The sequence below is a fragment of the Malaclemys terrapin genome, chromosome 16, assembly GCF_027887155.1.
Source record: "Malaclemys terrapin pileata isolate rMalTer1 chromosome 16, rMalTer1.hap1, whole genome shotgun sequence".
Classification (NCBI taxonomy): Eukaryota; Metazoa; Chordata; order Testudines; family Emydidae; genus Malaclemys; species Malaclemys terrapin.
In genome coordinates this window covers 2,219,117-2,243,008 of record NC_071520.1, presented here as the reverse complement: position 1 = coordinate 2,243,008, position 23,892 = coordinate 2,219,117, and the positions used below count along the sequence as shown (strand labels likewise).

The 23,892-nt window shown below is 54.2% G+C and overlaps 1 protein-coding gene across 1 annotated transcript; it reads right to left on the bottom strand.

Annotated features, from left to right (window-relative positions):
- Nucleotides 1-1,682: 1,682 nt before the first annotated feature.
- On the bottom strand, nucleotides 1,683-20,386 carry NIPSNAP1 (nipsnap homolog 1). The gene is made up of 10 exons (XM_054006613.1): nucleotides 20,262-20,386; nucleotides 15,727-15,854; nucleotides 14,791-14,836; nucleotides 13,580-13,674; nucleotides 12,389-12,459; nucleotides 11,950-12,090; nucleotides 10,012-10,043; nucleotides 6,130-6,224; nucleotides 4,007-4,090; nucleotides 1,683-3,554 (listed from the first exon to the last, which is right to left on the bottom strand). The coding sequence occupies exons 1-10, from the start codon at nucleotides 20,336-20,338 to the stop codon at nucleotides 3,490-3,492; spliced, it is 834 nt and encodes a 277-aa protein (XP_053862588.1). The 5' UTR covers nucleotides 20,339-20,386; the 3' UTR covers nucleotides 1,683-3,489.
- Nucleotides 20,387-23,892: the final 3,506 nt, after the last annotated feature.

Genomic DNA, 23,892 nt, shown 5'->3' with positions numbered 1-23,892 from the left:
GATAGCAGCCTTCAACTATCTGAAGGGGGGTTCCAAAGAGGATGGATCTAAGCTGTTCTCAGTGGTGGCAGATGACAGACCAAGGAGCAACGGTCTCACGTTGCAGTAGGGGAGGTCTAGGTTGGATATTAGGAAACACTATTTCAGTAGGAGGGTGGTGAAGCACTGGAATGGGTTACCTAGGCAGGTGGTGGAATCTCCTTCCTTCGAGGTTTTTAAGGTCAGGCTTGACAAAGCCTTGGCTGGGATGATTTAGTTGGGGTTGGTCCTGCTTTGAACAGGGGATTGGACTAGCTTCTTCTATGTTCCCCAGGGCAGTACTAACCCAGCTCACTCTCACAGCATAGACAGGACCACACTGGTTTTTAATCACGGTCCCATTGCCACAGCAAAAGCATGCTGCTGTCCTGGCTGCTCTACAATACTAATCATGGCATGGGGCTACTGGCTTGTAAAGAAGTCCCCTAGCAGAGTCGTTTTGACAAGACAAATGGGGCCTTAGGTTGGGTAGGGAGGGGAATGATCAGCAGGGCAGGAGGCCAGTGACCTGGCTAAAGCATAGGGCAGGGAACCACATGATCTGGCTTCTATTCTTGACTCTGCTGCTGACATGCTGCACAACGTTTCCCCTCTCTGTGCCTTGGTTTCCATCTCAGTAAAATGGGGATAATGCCTCCTACGGCTGCAAAGCTTCATTCATTAACATCAGTAAGACTCTTTGAAAGCCTTGGATGGAAGAGGAGAGTTGCACAGGAACACAAAGAAGCATGTACTGGATATGCAGATGGTCACCCTACACATTATCATTGATATGATGTCCCATATACCTGTCACACTCATGCACATTTAGCTCTGTCTTTGAACCTCAATGGATTTCTCTACAGCCTCACATAAAGGGGCTGATTGACTCTCACCCTATGAGAACATAACTCTCAAAGCAGAGCTGTGCTGAGATCCTTTCTCTACATAGTGCCAACCTCTGCTCAGCACCCAAACGTCATCAAGACAGCACTAGCCATCTTATTAGGACAGGGGTACTCGGTGCTTTTTCCATCTTCTCTTGTCTCCTGTAACCTCACCACATATGGTACAAAACCCCTTCATAGCCTCTGCCATCTAAAAACGTCTCTCTCTGTCATTCTGCCTTCTCCCATCTACTGATCTTCTCTTCCTTGTGCCTCTCAATCCTTTGTTTAAATGGCCTTATACCTGAAAGCTATAGAGTATCCATACAATGACTATACAACAGTGCACCAGGTACTCATCACTATCCTACATGGTTCTGAGCATGCTTTGGGATAGTTTGTCCCTTGAACAAGCCAGCGGGTGCTCATTCTGCTGAGAAAAAATTAAGTGGTTTCTGTTGACTCTCCGAGGCCGGTGGCTCATTACCCCGCTTGGACATGAGAGAGGTGGGGGTGGCTCTCTTGGGGACAAAGGACCTAGGGTGTGGGCTGGGCAGTCCTAAGAGAAGAACCCTAGGAACAGACAAGCCTAGGACGAAAACCTGAGCAGATATTATGGCTTTACTAACACAAATCAGCAACCTCCCAGGAGTGGGCAAGTTTGGACTTTACAGCCTGCTTTACATGTCTGTAGAGCAAGTTGGAAAAGACGCCTGCTCAAAGATCCCATCCCACATCAGGTTGCATTGTACTCCACACAATGAGAGAGACCAAGGCTAGCATATGAAATATTTAGTTACATTTGTAATCAGACACATACAAGTTCCCACAAGGAAAATGCTTCACACACAAAACAGATTTTTTTTTGTTTTTTGCCATATAGCCATTAGTCATAATTAAGATAAATCAAGTACAGGAGGAATTGACCTCTATCAGAAAGGCCCGTGTAGATTGATGACCATCTCTCCTCTCTCTCTCCTCCACGCTGGGGATAGGTACAAACACCCCTATGACTGAGGGCTGCACACACAAGGAAGAAACTAAGTCTTCAAGAGAGAGACAAGGCTCCTCTCGAAACCCTATGGGCCCAATCCTCCAATCAGATTGCATTTAGCAGGGAGACCCATTGAAGTCAAGGGCATTCTTCATTGGTGCAGGGATTGGATTGCAAGATCGGGCCTTAAGGCGTAAGAAAAGTGATTAAAACTGGCACCTCACTTCATGTATCTGCTCCTTGAAGCTGTGCACGTGCTGGGACAAATGGACCCTCTATTCACACCCACTGCAGCCCAGCAGAAGCTGCAGTATGGAAAGAGCTCGTGGCTCTTAGTCTCGGATCTGAACAGCACTAGACCACAGGGCAGCAGAAGTCCTGGCTACACGGCTACTGCTACCGCTGCTGGAGTGCTGCATGTACTAGTTTTGCCAGAGTAGACAAGATGCAGATCTGTTGACGCAGCCCAGCTTGTACTTTTCACGCTAGCTGAGCCAACGCAGCTCTGGAAGGTGGCTTCTAGTGTTAGCTAAACTCCAATTATTCACAGGGATAACGGAAGGGGGAGAAGGACTCCGCTTCATTTGCAACTTCTGAACCCAGGGCTCAATCCTGCCTGCTGTTGCATGCCCTCCGCTCCCACCAAAGCCACCAGGATACACCACCCTGTATATCGGACCTTCCCAGCACCCAGTGCCATGGCATCAGGTCAGGAGTGGGCAGCAGCTGCTAGATAAAAGCCTTTGGACTTGTAAGGTCAATTAATTGGATCTGGGAGCCATTACATGAAAGGGTGAATGGAAAGGACATGCTGGGCTCCACAGCCACTTTCCAGCATACACCTCTCTACAAAGGAGGGCCCTGGCTCAGCAGATGTGGGGCAGTACAGTCTGGTTCCATCAGCAGGCAGGAGGACTTCCTGTTCCCAAGGATACAGGTAACGCCAAGATTCGCCGGGAACAGGACGCCATAGCCAGGAACTGGAATTCCAACCTGGGCAAGGAAGGTGGAGTTCTCTCCTACACCAGGCTAGCCATGTGCTAACATTCATGGTAACAGACACGACCAGGCATGATGAAGGGTCCCTCCCAGTGGCATGCTGGAAAGGAGACCAGCAGCAGTCCCTCCCCAGTGGTGGGAGGAATGGCTTGCAGGGGAGATGCCTGAACATTGCCCCGGCACCCAGAGAGCAGCGAGCATTGGTCTAGCTAGCTCGGTGTCTGTACTATGCTCACTACAGGGGCATGGCTCAGCTATGCTGCGCTCTATGGTCATGTCTATCAGTCCCCAGCGGCCTCCCCAGAACAGCGTTAGGGCAAAGGGGAGTTCAGTCTCCATGGCCCATTCATACAGAGCTGGGGACCCAGAGATAGGAAACCATGTGCAGCCTTGTGCTGGTTCAGTCTACTTCATCCATCTCCCACCGGTGCTCCCGACAGAGCCGAGCAGTCTGGGAATACGGAGGCACCTGGGCTAAGAGCATGGCCTCGAACTGAGAGAGAGAGACAGACAGAAAAGGGGACACACTCCTCCGGGGGAGATGCAGAAACACCCCAGTGAGTCTGTTCGCTGACTCCTGCGCTGGAAGGGTCACTGGAGGGGAGAGATCTTCAGGGGGATCATGATCCGAGACTCCATGTTCCGAACCAGGGGGACTGCAAATCAAAAGGAACAAACATCACTGTGCATGGGAGCCCTGGGCAGAGCGGGCTGTAAACTCTACCCCAGCTTTGGCTCCTGAGGTGCTCACAGCTACGCCACTCTACCAGCAGGAGGCACTGCAGCGCACTGATTATAGGAGAGTTCTCATTTACACTGATTCCAGCCCCTTCCAGGAGGCACACTGAAAAGGAGTAAAGGTGGAGTGCTGGCTATGGAGGATGTGCCACAACAGAACGGACATAGTCCAGCTGCTCCACTATCCTCTTTCTGGCTGTGAGCAGCCAATACTATTTCATAGGAAAGCATATAATCCCCACAATATACCACACTGGGCAACACTGTATCATAGGGGGCTTTTCTTCCTGACCACAGCTGACAACTGGCTTCGGCCCTGGAGCATGAGGATTAGAGCTCACAGCAGCAGCCACTCCAGAGAAACACTCACCTGTATAGTACACATTCTCATCCCAGCCTCGCTTCCTCCAGGCAGCGTTCCTTGTCTCCTCTCGGGACTGTAGGTCCTTGTAGGCTGAAAGAAGAAAATGCCAGGTGTGGAGGTGGGGGCATCCCCCCCATTTGCTGAGATATCTAGTGTTTGCTACCAGCAGCAGCTTAGCTAGAAATCCAGGCAAAAGGGAGCATTGTTATGGGGGACAGCCCAGTCTAAGTCTTGGTGTGTCTCCATGGTATGCTTTAATGCTGTGGGTGGGGGACTGGGAGGAGGGTTGCGTACACGAAAGCAGTGGAAGGTTCACTCTCCAGGACCAATTCAATCCTACCAAGGGTGCCAATGGGTGCCAGTGTTAATGGTGGGTTTTGTGATGAGGATAACTGTCCACTTCAAATTGGGCTGAGACCCACCGAACTCATTGCACATGGGGGCTCTTCCCCTGGAGAAGGGATGCAGCAGTGGCAGGGCTGGCCACAGACATTTGTAGGATGCTCAGAAATGGTTCGTGGCCATCTCAGCTGATTGCTTTTTGCAGGAGCTAGGGGTTCTCCCCAGTGTCTTTCCATCAGATTTCAGTGCGAGTAACACCACTCTACCTCCCTAAACTTTCAACTGGATACAGTTATTTTCACTCCTTATCCTAAAGTGTTGTGTATGCTGCCAAGCATCAATAAACCAAGCTACCATGTTCCACCCCAGAGTTGGCTGCATTTTGTTGGCCCTCCCTTTGGAAGCAGTTTGCAAAACACATACGGATCCTTCCTGATGACAGGCACAAAGGAAATGTACAATGTTCCTATTTTAAAAATCACATGCATCTGCCCTAGTCAATTGGGCTGTGGTTGCCAAGCAGCAGCGGTAACTAGGCCTAGTAGGAAAATTATGGATGAAACATTTTTTCCTTAGAATCTGGACATGTTTTGCGGGACTGCGTTGATTTTGGTGGAATTCCACCAGAAACCAGCATGAACCTGATGGAACCCTGCCTGCCATTGCAAACCTGTCTGCTTTCCTGCCAGCCTGGAGGACTGATAGAAAGCCCAGAGCCTGGGGGTAGGTAGGTCTACACTGCAGTTAACCACCCCTGGTGGCCCGTGTCAGCTGACTCAGGCTATGGGGCTGTAAAATTGCGGTGTAGACATTTTTCAGAGTAGCAGCCGTGTTAGTCTGTATCCACAAAAAGAACAGGAGTACTTGTGGCACCTTAGAGACTAACAAATTTATTAGAGCATAAGCTTTCGTGGACTACAGCCCACTTCTTTGGATGCATATAGAATGGAACATATATTGAGGAGATATATATACACACATACAGAGAGCATATTGAGGAGATATATATACACACATACAGAGAGCATATTGAGGAGATATATATACACACATACAGAGAGCATACCTGTTTATGCTCTCTGTATGTGTGTATATATATCTCCTCAATATATGTTCCATTCTATATGCATCCGAAGAAGTGGGCTGTAGTCCACGAAAGCTTATGCTCTAATAAATTTGTTAGTCTCTAAGGTGCCACAAGTACTCCTGTTCTTCTTTTTAAAGGCACTTGGTGATAATAAACCATCTTACAATGCTTTCAGCACTGCAATAAGGAACAGCCTCTGAAAGCAGCCGTGAGGGTGAAAACAGAGGCATGAAGGTAAAGGGGAGATCATAGAATCACAGAATATCAGGTTTGGAAGGGACCTCAGGAGGTATCTAGTCCAACCCCCTGCTCAAAGCAGGACCAATTCCCAACTAAATCATCCCAGCCAGGGCTTTGTCAAGCCTGACCTTAAAAATCTCTAAGGAAGGAGATTCCACCACCTTCCTAGGTAACCCATTCCAGTGCTAATGGCGTGAATGTGTTAGGAGGATGTCGGGGGAGGGGATAAGGGAACAAATTTAGGGCCCAGCAATCAAACTAAATCTCCCTTTTGGAACGGCCAGGGTCTGAAGTTGATTAAGTGGCGAGAGAGGGCACATGGGAGTTTCATGCTCTAGGATGCATCCTCGCAAAAGTGGGACCCTTGTGCTGCGGTGCTGGCAGAGCAAAGTTACCCACCAGCTGAAGCTCAGGCTGGACAATGGCTAATAAATACTCAAGGAAAAAGAAAGCCACCTACCCCAGAGGTGATGAACCACGTAGAGCTCTCCAATCTGGGAGAAGAACCCGCCCACAGCTTCCTGGTTTTTCTGACGGTATTTAATGGCTCGAGCCCTAGCAAAGACATAGGAAGAAAGAATCGATCAGGTGGCATTGCTCTGGGATGCAACCGGCATTGCCAGAGGCGTTTTAAAGTTTCCATAGAATCCTAATTATCCAACCTCCTGCTATGCAAGTCTCCTTTAATGACCCCAGCCTACTGGCTAGCCAAACATACCCAACATCACCCATGCGCAATAAGAAGTGGTCACGTGGATATTGCCATGGTCAGCAGCAGGGCTTGAACAAGGAGACATCAGCTCAAGACACACAGGCCTCGACCCTTAGAGCTACAGGAGAAACAACATCAACAGGGAAGAAGTGGCGGGCTGTTCTTGTCGCCGAAGCCAGGCACTAAAGGGCACCATTCTCACATATGTAGTGTGTTATACATGCAGTCAGAATAGGCCAGGCTTCTACCTGGTTCCTCCAGCTAAGAGGAAGAAATTAACAGCAAGAGAGTGAGAAAACAGAGCAAAGAAATCAGAGTGAAAGTTCAACTGAGATTCGATAGTTAGCCCCTTAAAGGCGGAAGGATGGCCTAATGGACAGAGGACTTGCCTGCACTAGGTCTCAGCAGACCTGAGTTCAATGCCTGGCTCCATCATAGACTTTGGGCAAGTCACAGCTTCTAGTCTGCACCTCAGATCCTGTAAGTGGGGCTAATACCCCCCTACCTGGGGGTGGGGATAAAATCCATTAATGATTGGGTGGTGCTCAGATGCTATAGGGATGACAAGAACAACATAAGCACCTAGCAAGAGCCTTACACATGCCATAACTTTGATACAATAGCAGCCCCCACCTTGATAGAAGAGATGTTTGTATCTTAGTTTGGATACATGTAGCTAAGACATGGCCAATGCTGGCATGAAAAGATCAGACTACTTTTGCCCAATGCAGACCCCCTTTATACGCTACTACAGTCCATTTCTGCATTGCACAATAGTTCAGACTACAATACAGCTACTCACCTCCCACTATAGGCCCAATCCTGCAGCCTTCCCTTGTGTCAGTTACCCACAATGGGACCCGCACCAGCGGGGCAGGGGCCTTGTAAGTTCTTTGTATCTATATTACAGTGCCTGCTAGAATTTCCAGCTGAGATCCAGTCCTCCGTCGGGCACATTGTAAGAAACACTCCCTGCCCCAGAAAGGGTCTTTTCCTAATGCCCATCCGAGGTAGGGAGGAAGCATTGTCTCCACATTACAGATGGGGAAACTGAGGCCCACAGATGTTAAGTGCCTGGCTCAAGGTCATGCAGAGAGTCTGAGACAAAGGCAGGAAATGGACTCAGCTCTCCTGAGTCCCAGTGCTTTAACCACTAGGCAATCCTGAAGTCAATGAGGTTACTCAGGTGTCTAGCAGGACTGGCCTTGTGATTATACTGATCTTCAGTACTGTTTGGGTCCAAACATACAGTGGTCTGTGTTATCTGCCACGGAACAGTGAGCGGATGTTACCCATGGAAGGCCATTGCCTCGGCCGGAGCAGCATCCAGCATTGAGCAAAGAGGTGAAAGGAAAGCTTGGTGCAGGGGACAGAAAAGAATTGGTCCTGCTTTGAGCAGGGGGTTGGACTAGATGACCTCTTGAGGTCCCTTCCAACCCTGATATTCTATGATTCTATGATTCTATGAATGCACTGGGCGCTTATTGAGGGAATTTCCTTCAGTGACCTCACAGCATGTATACAAAGTGGGTAGAGCTCCAAGCTGGGGAAACTGAAGCATGGAGAGATGAAGTGTCTTGTCCAAGGTCACTTAGCAGCTTATCGTGTGACCCTGAGTGAGTCACTAATGCTCCTGTGGCTTTGATCACATGCCAGACTGCGACTTCTTGGGGCAGGGATGTTTTAGTACAATGGGGTCCTGCCAGGAGCGGTGCCAGGGTTTTTGGCGCCCTAGGCGGGGGTCCTTCCGCGCTCCCGGTCGTCGTCGTCAATTCTGCGGTGGAGGGGTCCTTCCGCGCTCCCGGTCTTCGGGGCACTTCGGTGGCGGGTCCCGAAGCGAGTGAAGGACCCGCCGCAGAATTGCCACTGAAGACCCGGAGCGCGGAAGGACCCCCCCGCCGCCGAATTGCCGCCGAGAGAGGCAAAATGCTGCCCCCCCAAATCCTGGCGCCCTAGGCAACCACCTAGGTCGCCTAAATGGAAGCGCCGGCCCTGGGTCCTGCTCCCTGTTTGGAGCTGCCTTTGGGTTCTACCACATTACAAATAACAAACAATGTACAGCATCATCAGGACTAGAACTTGGGTCTTCTGATTCTGGGCCTAGTGCTCTAACTCCCAGCATCCCACGGCTTACAGTCTCAACACAAGTGTTTAATGTTTTCTCCTTCAGCCTACGGTGATGCAAGGTATTGGCTGATCTGCTATGGGCCTCGCTTATGGGGCTCATGGCATCCAAGGGGCAGTTCCAGGGAGGTTAGATTTCAGTTAAAGCTGGATGGACTGGCACTACATAAGAACGACCGTACTGGGTCAGACCAAAGGTCCATCCAGCCCAGTATCCTGTCTTCCGACAGTGACCAATGCCAGGTGCTCCAGGGGGAATGAACAGAACAGGGAATCAAATGATCCATTCCCTGTCACCCATTCCCAGCTTCTGGCAAACAGAGGCTAGGGACACCATCCCTGCCCATCCTGGACCTATCCTCCATGAATTTATCTAGTTCTTTTTTGAACCCTGTTATAGTCTTGGCTTTTACAACATCCTCTGGCAAAGAGTTCCAGAAGTTGACTGCATTGTGAGAAAAAATACTTGTTATAAGGAGTAAATAACACTTCCTTATTTACTTTCTCCACACCAGCCATGATTTTATAGACCTCTATCATATCTCCCCTTAGTTGTCTTTTCTAGGCTGAAAAGTCCCAGCCTTATTAATCTCTCCTCATATGGCAACCGTTCCATACCCCTAATCATTTTTGTTGCCCTTTTCTGAACCTTTTACAATTCCACAATTTTTTTTTTTTTGAGATGGGGTGACCACATCTGCAGGCAGTATTAAAGGTGTGGGTGTACCATGGATTTATATAGAGGCAATATGATATTTTCTGTCTTATTATCTATCCCTTTCTTAATGATTCCCGACATTCTGTTGGCTTGACTGATGCTGCACACTGAGTGGATGTTTTCAGAGGACTATCCACAGTGACTCCAAGATCTCTTTTTTCAGTGGTCACAGCTAATTTAGATCCCATCATTTTATATGTATAGTTGGGACTATATTTTCCATTGTGCATTACTTTGCATCAGGGCCGCCCAGGGGGGAGGGCGGGGGGGGGAGGAGAGGCAGGTAGGACAATTTTCCCCAGCCCCGGGCCCTGCAGGGGCCCCGCGAGCCCTGGCCAAGAATCCCTTTCCTCACCCAGCGACGGTCCGGGTCTTCGGCGGCATTTCGGCGGCAGGGGGCCCTTCAGCGCTGCCCCCCGCCACCGCCGCAGACTCAGAGCACCGCCCAGTGAGTACAAGCTCCCCCGCTTTGCCCCAGGCCCCCTGAATCCTCTGGGCAGCCCTGCTTTGCATTTGTCAACACTGAATTTCATCTGCCATTTTGTTGCCCAGTCACCCAGTTTTGAGAGATCCTTTTGTAGCTTTTCACAGTCTGTCTGGGACTTAACTATCTTGAGTAGTTTTGTATCATCTGCAAATTTTGCCACCTCACTGTTCACCTTTTTCCAGATCATTTATGGGTCCCTGTCCAGCCAGAGACCCCTGCAGGGCTGTGCTTTGTTCCCACCCTGCACAGCACTGGGATTGCTAGTCAGGAATACAGAGAGGCTTGAAGGTTCAATGCTTACCAGTTATTCCCCCACTCGATCATGGTCCCTGGCTGGAAAGAAAGAGAAGGAATTAAAACCATGTCACGACTGCATTTATCCTCTGTAAGCTGGGGATCAAGGTCATTTTCAGGCTCTGCTTGCCCACCTGGGCCAATAAAGAATCCCACACCCTCACCCACCCTGTACAGTAGGGCAGAGTTGACTAGCTGCATTAACCGCGGTGCTCACTCCCCCAAAACATCAGGCATAGGCCACTGCCAGACCAGGACAGCAGATCAAATGGTCTGAGCCAGGTGCGCCCACTTAGCTCACCCTATGCTCTAGACCAGTGGTTCTTAACCTGGGGTGCGAGATGCCCTTTCTGGGGGTGCGGTATGGAGAAGAGAAAGAAATCTTAGAAGAATTCTTGTTCTGTGAACCATTGCAATTAACTACAAAAGGAATCAATGTGGTCAATCTCGTCAGACCTCTTTTTGAAGCACAAGTTAACGCTTGACGTGTGTGTATCAATTTGCACCAATGGTGCCCCTGCCATGCTACAAAAAAATTCAGGATTTGTTGCCTATATAAAGAAAGAAGTACCACATATCACAATCACACGTTGTATGTTGCACCGTCATGCACTTGCCGCAAAGACTTTGCCTACAAGATTGAAGGATACTTTGTCTACTGCGGTGAGCGCAGTAAACTTCATCAGAAGACGTGCTCTAAATCATCGTCTCTTCCATGCTTTTTGCGAAGAAATTGGTGCCGAGCACACTGTCCTTTTTTTCCATACAGAAGTGAGGTGGCTTTCCCGTGGCCAAATGCTTACTCGTATTTTTGAAATGCGCGAAGAAATAAGTCAGTTTCTTTGTAACCAAAGCAGTAATTTAGTTGATGACTTCAAAAATAGAGAGTTTATCCTTTGCCTAGCATACATGGCAGATGTATTCACACACCTAAATGAACTCAACACATCTGGTGTGCTCAACTAGCACTGTTTCCACAACTGGTGAAGCCAGCGCTGGAGAGCCCTGTGCCATTTGCGACTACACACTTGTGTGAGATAGGATTTTCATCACTTTTACACATCAAAACAAAGGCCAGAAACCACCTAAATGTGAGTGATGACATGCGTGTGGCTATTTCAAAAAACGTTCCTCGTTTCTTGAACATCACTGAACAAAAGCAACAGCAGAAGAGTCACTGAGCCGGTAAACTTAAAAAAAGTGTCTCATTTTTCATGTATTCTTAATTTTACTGCAAAATTAAAGTAAATATATAATTCTCTCTCTTTCACTCTATAGTTATGATCGATCTAGGTTTAAAGAACTGACCTACTTCAACAATTTTGGATAAGGGGTGCGAGAACATATTTTGAGAACCAAAGGGGTGCAGGCTGCAGTAAAGGTTAAGAACCACTGCTCTAGACTATTGCTGTTGCATATGTGGGGGTTCTTGAGACTTAATAAAGAAGGCGCTTTGAGTGAAAACATTCTTGTTTGTAGCAAGCAACAGAGGGTCCTGTGGCACCTTTAAGACTAACAGAAGTATTGGGAGCATAAGCTTTCGTGGGTAAGAACCTCACTTCTTCAGATGCAAGTGAGGTTCTTACCCACGAAAGCTTATGCTCCCAATACTTCTGTTAGTTGAAAGGTGCCACAGGACCCTCTGTTGCTTTTTACAGATTCAGACTAACACGGCTACCCCTCGGATACTTGTTTGTACCAGTCATTTATCAGATGGAGGAGCAGTGTCCCCCATTGATTTAGTTCCTGAAACTGTCTGGAAGACAAAGATTAGTTACCAGGGTTTGGGGTTCACATAACCCTGGGTAATAAGGCCTGGTCTGAGCAAGGAGACCTGCCTGTATACAGGTCTAAAGGCTGTGCTGCTTCATTGCTCTACTGTCCTTAGCCCAGCAAGCAGCCCTGGTCGCTGCTCCCCCACGCGGCTCAGGAAGGAGCGATTCACCTTTAGTTTGTACGTTCTCAGCTCGTAGATGTTGGGCCCGACCCGGGGCAAAGGCTCATTCCAGAAACTGAATTCCAGGAGTAACTGGTTCCTGCGAGACAGCAGCATTTTACTCCTCTCCTTGCGGAACTCCAGATACTCCTGCAAAGAACTACAGCTGAGGGAAGCCGCTGCCCCCAGGGGCTGGGAGCATGAATCCCAGCGATGCGCACCAGAGTTCCACTGTGCCCAGCGGCTTGGCAGGCACATTGCCTGGAGCACCTGCATGGGGAAGAAGGGGAGGCAGGGGGCTGCCAGCTGGGAAAGGGGCATGATGCACGTGGCAGGGAGACTGCAATCACCTGGCATGGGGTCAGTGCATATGCAGCGCCATGGGAAGCGTATGGCAGAGCTGAGGTGGAATTATGGTTAGGATGAGTTGCGGTGAGGTGTGCCATACCTTGTTCTGTTTCAGTTTGTTCATACAGTCCATGAGGGCCGGGTACCCGCCGGAGAAACGCCACAGGTGCACTGCAACGAGAGAGTCAGGCCTGGCTGGGAGCCCTTGTGAGGCGAACACGAGTGGTCAGCAACTGTCCAGGGACCCAGGCACTCCACCCAAGCTGCCTCATGCTCCAGGGCTAATTCCACCCTCTCTCTCGGCCAAGGGCAGAGCAGCCAGGCGACCTGCCCAGCAGGATCGGAGGAAGTCAGTACATACACACCACAACCCATGGCTCTCTCCAAAGCTAGGCCTCCTTTCTGGGCTAGTCTGGAGTAGTGCTGCAGCCCTGACCTTCGCTGCCAATTTCACCCTCCTTGGCCCCTCACTGATTCGCTACCCCACGCTGGGCAAGGAGGATTTTCTGCATGACTTGGCTTTGTTGCTTCTGATTTCATCTGTGCTATCGACCCAAGCACAAAAGTGGCTGATGGGACCCGTGGAGAGGGGGTGCTGGGTTAGCTTCTCCTTCTTTACAGCCAGAGACTGGGGCCAAGGGTATGTTTGACCATCTTCAAGTGTGGCTTTACTCTCACTAGATAAGTACACAGGAGTGGGTGTGGGTGCAGCGCTTATCTGGGGCTCCAAGGCGGGGTGGGCCGGGAGGAGGGGGGGCAGCACGTGGAGGCACAGCCCCGTCCCTGGGCCACAGGGAGGGGCCGGCAGCCACTGAAGCGAGCAGGCAGAAGCCGCTCAGCTCTGCTGCGCTGCTGGTGGTGGGCGGGTCCCTGGGCCGGTCCCTGGGCCATTGTAAATTGCCCAGGGGACGTGTGTGGCGGGGGAGCGCCCGGGGTGGCAGGCGGGGCCAAGGCAGAGACCCCGCCCCAAAACTGCTGGAGCCCCACAGGCCACGTTGGGGAGGTTCTCGGGCCACAGATGGCCTGCAGGCTGGGAGTTTGAGACCCCTGGTTTAATTTGAACTCACCCTCACCTGCATTTCAATCTGTTTCCACCAGAGGGCAGGAAAGCCACAGAGAGAAGTACAGGCTGTGCATCTGAGGCCAGCTCTGGGCAATGAAGAATTCAGGTCTTCATCCCACACCCCAAGTCAATGTGCCCGGCCCTTGGTAGGGCAGGGAACATGTCTCCTGAGCTGCGCAATGCCCACCCCGTGAGCCCACGAGTCCTGCCCAGCGGCTACCTGCTCACCTGCCTGGTCCTGCTCTCCATACCACGTGTTCCAGTTCCCAACCAGGTCGCAAGGGTAATCGGTGTCTGAGTGCAGCTTGGGCAGCACCTCCTCCCTGCAGAGGATGCAGAAGGGTGACAGGGGCAATGCCCATGGGTGGCTCGGACTGCCCTGCAGAAGAGCTGCATTTAAGGTCCTTCCTCCCGCTGCCCAGGCTACGAGGGATCGGGCAGACGGGGAAGCAAGAGGCAGAGACCTGAAGCTGGCAGAGGGAAGGGTTGGTATCTCTCCTCACCCCTCCAGCTAATGGGGGGCTGCACCAGCTGCCACTCCAAGGCAGAGATATCAGTGCATGCTGGGCCTGGGGTCAGTGTGAGAGAACACAGGGCTCTGGCAGTGACCAAACACTCCCCCACCCTTACAGGGGGTAATGGGCTGGTCCCGGCCAAGACTCCACCCATGCCCCCCCCCCTCGCCCTTCCAACCCAGCAGGGAATGTCTTGGGTATGAACTGGAGGAAAGTGCTGGTTGCTAGTGAACCAACTCAAGGTGACACACTCGTGCTTCCTTGGGCAATACTGAAAGCCAAGGCCCTGGAGACAGCAAGAGGGATGATGGATGCACTGGCCTCCGAGGACATAAGAACGGCCAGACTGGGTCAAACCGAAAGGTTCTTCTAGCCCAGGATCCTGTCTTCTGACAGTGGCCAATGCCAGGTGCCCCAGAGGGAATGAACAGAAACGGTAATCATCAAGTGATCCATTCCAAACAGAGGCTAGGGACAATTCAGAGTCCGTGAACCTGGGGTTCACGGGACAGGGAAGGAAGATGAGATAAAAGGGGGAGCAGGAGCAGTGGCTGGGGAATAAACATGGAGCTGCAGAAGGAAGCTTAGAGGCAGAGCTGGGGCTCTCACATCAGTCTGCTGAGGATCTCAATGCACTTTGGAAACACACAGGAGTGAGACCCCACAGCCCAGCGAGGGGTGAGTCAGAATCTCCTCCCCTATTTTACAGAAAGGGAAATTGAGGCACAGAAAGGGGAAGTGATTTGCCTAAGGTCACACAGAACCCAGGAATCCTGACTCCCAGTCCTGTGCCTTACCCTCAAGGCCCTTCTCCTCCCTACACAGGGGCCCGTACAAGGAAGAGCTCCCTCAGTCAACCCCGCTAGAAGCTATTACACCACAGGCTCCTGCCACTGCAGAGGTGGGGGTGGGGGCGACACTCACGTCAGGCTGTTGTAAGCGTCCAGGCATTCGGGCTTCACATTGTGAACTGCAGCAGGGAAACAGACCGAAAAAGTCACGTCAGCAGGGCAGAAATTCAGCCCCAAGCCCCAGGGAACACAAGGGCAGGGCTAAGAGCAGCCAGCCATCTTCCTGGGCTGCGTAAAGCGACATGAGGGCGTCTGGCCTCCATGCAGCTCTCACTCTCCGAACAGTAACACTGCTTTCGCATACCCACCTCCCCCCACCACACACACACCACGATTCTCTGAACAACCCTGGTTCTAATGCACAGTGGGGTCAGGCACTGAAGACCAGGAACCAGCCCCTGACTTGGCATGACTGCCAGTCTCAGCTTCAAGAGCACCAGGAAGTGAACAGCAGGGGGCGCTGCAGGGCAGGACTAAGGCGCATCAGGGAGATGGGCAGCAGGGGCATGCAGGGCAGTGAGGTGCGCGAGCAGAGCCCTGTCTGCGTGTGCATACAGGTGCCGTATCCCTGAGAAGGTTTATTAACCTCCTGGCAGGCCCTTTCCTGGCCAGCTGGGTGATTTGCCAGTCAGATTCCCCTCCCCCACTGCCCCCAGCTCAGAGGGCAGACGAGCCCTCCACACCCCCGCTAGCGCCACCCATGCAGGGCCAGCTTTAAACACACACAAGGTAAACATCTGCTTGGGGCCCTGCTACCCTGCAGCTCACTGCCGGGCTCATCTCTCCTGCAACCAGGGAGGGGCGGGGGGAGGAGTGGAGATGGAGACACTTCCCCAGCAGGATTGGCATGTGGGGGGCCCTCCAGATCCACCACCAGCAGGTAGGAGCCCCACAAATGACAAGGCTATCCCTGAACACTGTCCACCCTCCCTGATGCTGGCGTGTAGACTGAAGTGGCCTGGAAAGGAACACAGGAGCCAAGGGAAGGATAAGGAGAGGGGCAGCTCACACTGGATCTTGTACAGGTTGCTGGTTTCTTTCTTCGACAAGAGTGTGGAATGAGCGTCTGTTCGGGGATCCACTTTGTGGACAAAGAGTGAGCGGAACCAGCTGCCCTCGCTGTCCCTGGAGTATCCCCTGGAAGAAGGCGCAGAGGTCAGCAAAGGCAGAGATGGGCCAAGGCATAAGAGGGAGTGAATACAGGACTGCAGTCAGGCCCTCTCTCTCTGGCACCCACAGGCTGTCAACAGCAAGAGGAGGCATCTGCCATGCACTGCTGGGTTCCCTGGCGCTCTAAAGTCCCTGCCCAGAAAGAGGCCCTGGAGGACTGACCTACACCCTGCCAGGAGCATTGTCCCAGCAGCCAGGAGCAGGTAACTGAACAAGGCCAGATGAGGAAGCAAATCCGTAACACAGCCACCTAACTGAACTAGTCTTGTTACCTGTGTAAGGAACCGGCCCTCTGAGAACACCTAAATCCTCAGGGGATCAGAGCGCAGGGCATCCACAGCGAGCAACACATGCCCCTCCTCCAAACTGCTCTCCCCCAGGCGGTCAGGAATTCGAATCCCCCACCCCCACTGGATCAGGCTGGCTCGCTGGCCTATTTGTCGACACAGGGTTCAAGGCTCTGTTCAAGGGGAGATGTGCCGAATCCACTAGCTGACACTGAGGCAGCTTGCTGCATTAGTCTGGAGGGGTTAATTGGGTCCACTTGCTTAGAGAGGAGGACAAGCGCATTTTATCAACCAAAAATAGACAGACCTTGATTGCCACAGGCTCAAAAATACTTACCTGTAAAACACAGGAAGCAACATTTCTTCAAGGAACCCTTGGTAATTAACAATTGAGGTCCTAATACCAAAGAACTGGGATTAGAAAATACCACAGGGTTTCAGAACTCCACTCCCCAGAGCCAGTAGGAAGGGCGGCATTGCAGGCGAGGAGAACGCGAAGCACTAGAGTGCATGGGCTTGGCTGCGCAGCTCCTTTTCAGAGTCTGGCAGCAGAGGCCCTGCAGACCAGGTTTGCGTGCCTGTCTAATCTGTGGCTCTTCAGGAAAAGGAGCACTGCTGAAATGTGGTACAGCGTAGAGAAACCTGTGCCAGAGACTCTTATCAGGCTGCCTCCTGTTCAAGCCCCACTAACGCAGGATGCGCCACCTTCAGTCCAAGACCTTGTCTAATAAGCAATGGAGATGGCCTCTCCAAACTCTTCACCTGCACGTGCAAAGTAAGAGGCTGTCTCCGGGGGTTACACAAGGGGGTGAAAGGTGCACACAGGTGGGATATCGGCACTCCTCTCAAAGTCTGCCCCTAACCCAGCAATTCATCATTGGTAAAACAAATCAACAATGCGGTAGTGACGACATTTATAGTGCTAACGACCAAGGAAGCACCTTGCTCTCAGAGCTATTGTTGCAGGCTGGCTGCAGACTCAGGAAGACAGTGCTGCATCAGGACATCTTTAGAATGTCATCTTCACAACCATAAGGGCTGGAAACTTCCTGGAGGTGCCAGAGTAGTGTTGCCATGGTGTACTGATGTAGATACAGACCCATCTCCCCACCTCTGTCCCTCCCATGAAAATCAGCAGAGATACAACATCCACAATTTGTGCCTGGCAGGACCTTTGCCCCAATGCTACAACCTCTAGTAACACATTAACAACAGAGAGAAAGATAAACAACCCTTCTCCTGGCTTCAAACAAACCTGCCAGATGCTTCCTGAACATTTCAGCCCCCCACTGGGCCCCCTCCTCCATCCTTCCACCCTCCGAATCCTAATGAGCCAGAGCAGCCGGGAGTGACCCCCCTGGGGCCTGAGCTGCCCATCAGTCCCTTGCCACATAATTGTTACAAAGAAGTTTGAAATCTAGCTGGACGGACAGGATTGTTTGCCATTAACCTGGGGGCTCTATTCTGCTGCAGATCTGTTACGCCCAGGTTAGGGGGCATAACAGCTCAAGTGGCTCTTGAGGCTACAGGTCTTTCTCCTCTTACTCCTTTGATTTCAGTGCAATTACTCCAGACTTGGAGGGCAGAATCAGGCCCCTTGGTTTAAGTGTAAATGACCCCTCGTGATTGCAAGTCAGCTCCTAGGGGTCCCCCCCTCTCTCCTGCTCCCCATAGTTGTATAAAACTCATGGAAATTGATTCATTCTCTCTCCTAACACTACAGTACCCTGGGACAGGAGCGCGTGGCGTGGCCTGCCCTGCCCTCTGGGCCTGACCGTGGCTGCCTGGGCATTGGAGAAGGGGCCACTTGCAGCTAATTGTCGGCCTTTCAAGCATGCAGGGTTCAGTCCAAGCTTGGGGCTGCCCTTCCCCAGCCATTCAAACAGCTGCCCCCGACCCCCCAATTCCCTTGCCAAACTTAGGGTGAGGATTTTGCAAACTCAGATACTAAAGTGCCTATGATAAGCCAGAGGATAAGGCTCCCAAGCCAAGAGCAAAAGGTCACAGTGATGGAGGAGAGAGACAATGGGGGTGCAGAGGTCCAGGCTAGGAGGGGGGAACTGGGAGGGAGATGATGACACAGGAGCAGGGGGAGAGGTGACAAAGGGCCCACAGTGGCCCTAATGAAGGGAGGAGTGCGGGGATGATGGGGAGCACATGGTGTCCCAGATGTGGAGAGGCCCTTGGGAGAGGTGATGGACGGAAAGGGACACAGATGGGGGGCACTGGAAGGGGTGGCACAGGGGCCAGAAACAATGGGGGTATGAGGGGCAGGGATGCAGAGGAAGGACACTTTGGGGGGCAGGGGACAAACATAATGGGGTATGGGGGAACAGGGGATGGACGCTTTGAGGGCAAGGGCCTGGGGTAATGGGGGTATGAGGGTGCATGGCATGGACACTTTGGGGCACAGGGGCCTGACATAATAATGGGTACGGGGGCACTGGGGATGGTTGGGGCACAGGGACTGGAGGTGATGGGGGCATGGGGCACAGGGGATAGACACATTGGAGGACGGGCCTGGGGTAAGGGAAGTACGGGGGGGATGGACACGTTGGGTGACAGGGGCTGGAGGTGATGGGGGCCCAGGGGATAGACATGGTGGGGGTGGGGCCTGGGGTAATGGGTTTACGGGGCAGAGGGGCCGGGGAGGGACACGTTGGGGCACAGGGGCCAGAGGAGACGGGGGCCTCGGGGAGGGACACGTCGGGGCACAGGGGCCGGAGGTGACGGAGGCTCCAGGGATGGACACATCGGGGTGCAGGGGTGATGGGGGACGGGACTCCGGGGATGGACACGTCAGGGCACAGGGGCCGGAGGTGACGGGGGCTCCGGGGAAGGACACGTCAGGGCACAGGGGCTGGAAGAGACGGCGGCCCCGGGGAGGGACACGTCGGGGCGCAGGGGCCAGAGGAGACGGGGGCCCCGGGAGGGAGATGTCGGGGCGCCGGGGTGATGGGGTACGGGCCTCCGGGGATGGACACGTCGGCACAGAGGCCAGAGGTGACGGGGGCCCCGGGGAGGGACACGTCGGGGCGCAGGGGCCGGAGGTGACGGAGGCCCCGGGGAGGGACACGTCGGGGCGCAGGGGTGATGGGGTACGGGACTCCGGGGATGGACACGTCGGGGCACAGGGGCCAGAGGTGACGGGGGCTCCGGGGACGGACACGTCGGGGCGCAGGGGTGATGGGGTACGGGACTCCGGGGACGGACACGTTGGGGCGCAGGGGCCGGAGGAGATGGGGACTCCGGGGATGGACACATCGGGGTGCAGGGGTGATGGGGGACGGGACTCCGGGGATGGACACGTCAGGGCACAGGGGCCGGAGGTGACGGGGGCTCCGGGGAAGGACACGTCAGGGCACAGGGGCTGGAAGAGACGGCGGCCCCGGGGAGGGACACGTCGGGGCGCAGGGGCCGGAGGAGACGGGGGCCCTGGGGAGGGACACGTCGGGGCGCAGGGGTGATGGGGTACGGGCCTCCGGGGATGGACACGTCGGGGCACAGGGGCCAGAGGTGACGGGGGCTCCGGGACGGACACGTCGGGGCGCAGGGGTGATGGGGTACGGGACTCCGGGGACGGACACGTCGGGGAGCAGGGGCCAGAGGAGATGGGGACTCCGGGGATGGACACATCGAGGCACAGGGGCCAGAGGTGACGGGGGCCCCGGGGAGGGACACGTCGGGGCGCAGGGGCCGGAGGTGACGGGGGCCCCGGGGAGGGACACGTCGGGGCGCAGGGGCCGGAGGAGACGGGGGCCCCGGGGAGGGACACGTCGGGGCGCAGGGGCCGGAGGTGACGGGGGCCCCGGGGAGGGACACGTCGGGGCGCAGGGGCCGGAGGTGACGGGGGCCCCGGGGAGGGACACGTCGGGGCACAGGGGTGATGGGGTACGGGACTCCGGGGAGGGACACGTCGAGGCACAGCCGCCGGAGGTGACGGGGGCCCCGGGGAGGGACACGTCGGGGCGCAGGGGCCGGAGGTGACGGGGGCCCCGGGGATGGACACGTCGGGCGGCGCCGGGGACCGGGTTCACAGGGACGGCGCCGGAGCCGGGGGCGCGGCGGGAGGTGACCCGGGGCTCACCGGGCTCCGCTCAGGGCCGGGCAGGGTCCCCGCAGCAGCCGCCGCAGCGCCGGGCTCTCGCACACCCGCGTCGCCATCTTCGCGCTGCGGAGGCTCCGCCGCAGCCCGGCGGTGCGCGGGGGCGGGCCGGGGAGGCGGGGCCCGGCCGGGCAGGGGCAGGCTCAGCCCGCGGCGTCCAGCGCTGCCGGGGCCGCCTCCCTCGCGCCCTAATGCGCTGCAGCCGGCAGGAGGAGCCCGCAGGGGCCGAGCCCCACAAATCCCCCCTGAAACCCGCCCCGCCCCGCCCCATCCCTGGCCTGCCCCCAAGCCTGCCCCCGCCCCCCAGGGTTGCCATTAATCCCAGAAACCCAAACATCCTAGCCCCGCCCCTTCCCCAGGCCCCGCCCCTTCCCCAGGCCCCGCCCCCGCTCACTGCATTCCCCCGCCCTGGGTGGTTCACTCACTTTCACTGGGTTGGGGTAGGGGTTGGGGTGCGTGCAGGCTTACCTGGTGTGGCCCCCAGCCAGCGGCCCAGCAGGACTACGGCAGGGTCCCTGCCTGTCCTGGCACCACACTGCGCCCTGCAAGTGGCCAGCAGCTCTGGCTCCTATGCGGAGCCGCGGCAGGCGGCTCTGCACGCTGCTCTAGCCTGCAGGCACCACCCCTGCAGCTCCCATTGGCCAATGGGAGTGGGGAGCCAGTGCTCGGGGCTGGGGCAGCACACAGAGCCCCGTGTTCCCCCCCCACCTCCCCGGAGCGGGATCTGCTGGCCATTTCCAGGGCACAGCGTGGTGCCAGGACAGGTAGGGACTAGCCTGCCTTAGCGCCACCGCACTGCCGACTGGACTTCTAATGGCCCGGTCGGCGGTGCTGACTGGAGCCGCCAGGGCATAGGCGCCGACTCCGTGGGTGCTCTGGGGCTGGAGCACCCATGGAAAAAAGTTGGTGGGTGCTCAGCAGCCCCCGGCAGCTCCCCATGGCCCCACCCCGCCCCCCTGCTCCACCTCACCTCCGTCTCCACGTCCGCCTCCTACGTGGATGCGCCGCCGCGTCCTGCTTCCAGTCAAAAACTGGACACCTGGCAACCCTACCCCCCACCACCGCATTCCCCTCCCAGACACTCCCTGTCCCTAGCAGCCTTCTGCCCCCACCTCTCCCCTCCTTGCCCAGGTAATACGAACCCATGGCTCACCGGGGCTTTCTTATCCTGCCCCAAAGCACCAGGCCTGGCTCCGCTCCCCCTGCTCAGTCCTGCCTGCCTTAGGCTGTTCCATTCCCTACTCTGCCCACCTGTGACCTTGCAGCTCCTAATCGCCAGAGCCACAGTGCAGCAAAGGGGTCAGGGTGACCAGATACAAGTGTGAGCAATCGGGACAGGGGGTGGGGGTAATAGGCACGTATATAAGAAAAAGCCCTGAATATATTGGGACTGTCCCTATAAAATCAGGACATTGGGTCACCGTAGCAGGAACAAAGCAGCCTGGTGAGTTTGTTATTGTGGGCACAAAATCCACCAAAAACCAGCCCCCCACAGTACCAGGAGAATGGAAATGCTCAGAAAGCTTCTCCAGGCCCCATTCTATCTTGCATTCCAGGTGTGCAACCGCATCGCGCCCAGCAGGGGCCTTGCCGCTGGACTTCTGTTCAGTGTTGCTGGTGATGCATGAGCCAGAATAGCCTCCAGCTCCCTCTGCTGGAGCTGAGCTGGCTGCAGGGCTCACACGTCAAAAAGTAACGAACCCTTATACTTGTACCACCCATGGATGCAGATTTTTTTGAATATGAACGAGGCAGATCTGCTGAGTTACAAGGTGCCAGTGTACTTACCACACTTGAAGATGATCAAACATACCCTAGGCCCCAGTCCTGCACAGATCCACGTGGTCAGTGTGACCCTGTAACCCCCATATTCCTTATTTATATATAATTGTGATATTGCATATAAAGCGGGCCAGGTGAGGTATCAGGAGAAAGGTTATGATCTGCTGAAAGTCACTGTTCTATCTAAATATGTATGTCATTACTGCATATGAAGTTATGAGATTGTGTTGTATGGCTGTCACTAAAACATGCTGTAAGTTGGGGAACTGACCAGATGTTAGCTCCCCAGAGACAATAGCAAGGAAAGTAAACAATGCCCAGGAGGGTGTTGAACAACCATCAACAGCCATTGTCCAGCAAGGGAGCTACAGTGCAATGACTCACCTGCATAAGGCCACACCAGTGGAATTGCTCAGCCTTGCCTGGAGACTCAGCAATGCCCAGCAGACATGCAGGGCCATCCCTACATTTCCTGGTGCCCTGTGCAGCTGCGTGCTGCTCCAGCCCCTGGTCCCCACCCCTGCTCAGCCCCAACTCCGCCCCCACTCCATCCCTTTCCCAAAGCCCCCACCCCTGCTCTGCCCCCGCCACACACATTCCAATTCTGGCACTAGACCACCTAGCCACTGAGTACATTAATCGGAAAGGGTATTTCTCAATGGTTCTCCGGGTGCTTGTGGATCAATGTGGGCATTTCACAGACATTAACGCAGGCTGGTCCGGAAAGGTGCATGACGCCCGCATCTTTCAGAACACTGGCCTGTTCAAGAAGCTGCAAGCTGGGACTTTCTTCCCTGACCAGAAGATCACCACAGGGGAAGTCGAAATGCCCATTGTGATCCTGGGAGACCCCGCCTACCCCTTAATGCCGTGCCTCATGAAGCCATACACGGGGTAACTTGACAGCAGCAAGGAGCGGTTCAACAACAGGCTGAGCAAGTGCAGAATGACTGTTGAGTGTGCATTTGGCCATTTAAAAGCCCGCTGGCGATGCCTGTATGGGAAGCTGGACATAGCTGATGACAATATTCCTATGCTTATAGCCGCGTGCTGTACGCTGCATAATATTTGTGAGGGGAAGGGTGAAAGCTTCACTCAGGGCTGGACCTCAGAGGTTCAATGCCTGGAGGCTGAGTTTGAACAGCCAGAGACTAGGGCTATTAGAGGGGAGCAGCGCGGGGCCATAAGTATCAGGGATGCCTTGAGGCAGCAATTTGAAGCTGAAAGCCACTAATATTTGTTGCTATGCTTGGGATTGCAGTGCTTGTAATGCTAGGAGTGATTGGTGCACATGATGCAAGAAGGGGGCTTAACATTATTGTATGTTGCTTTGCAGTGCTCTTTTTGCAAAGAGTCCTGTGGCACCTTATAGACTAACAAACATATAGGCACATAAGCTTTCGTGGGTGAATACATGCATCCGAAGAAGTGGGTATTCACCCATGAAAGCTCATGCTCCTATACGTCTGTTAGTCTATAAGGTGCCACAGGACTCTTTGCTGCTTCAACTGGAGGAGAAAGTCAAATGAAAACATTCATCAGCAGCAAGGGGGATAACGGGGGAAGGGAAGATCTCAAGAGGAGGGGGTCCTGGGATGGCTGCAGATTGTGTATGTCCAGGGATCATATCCAACCTTCTCCTTTGGAGTACAATGCAGTTGGTGCTGTACTTCAGCAGGGCCAAGCTGCAGAGGGATGGTTGTTGAGTGCAGTGGGTAGTAGGAGTCCGCAGTGCTGGCCTGTGAAGGGGGAGGAGTGGAATGTCACGGGTGTAGACTGGAGCCAGGAGGTTGATAACAGTGTTGGCGGTGTCTGGGGGGTGCATAGGAAA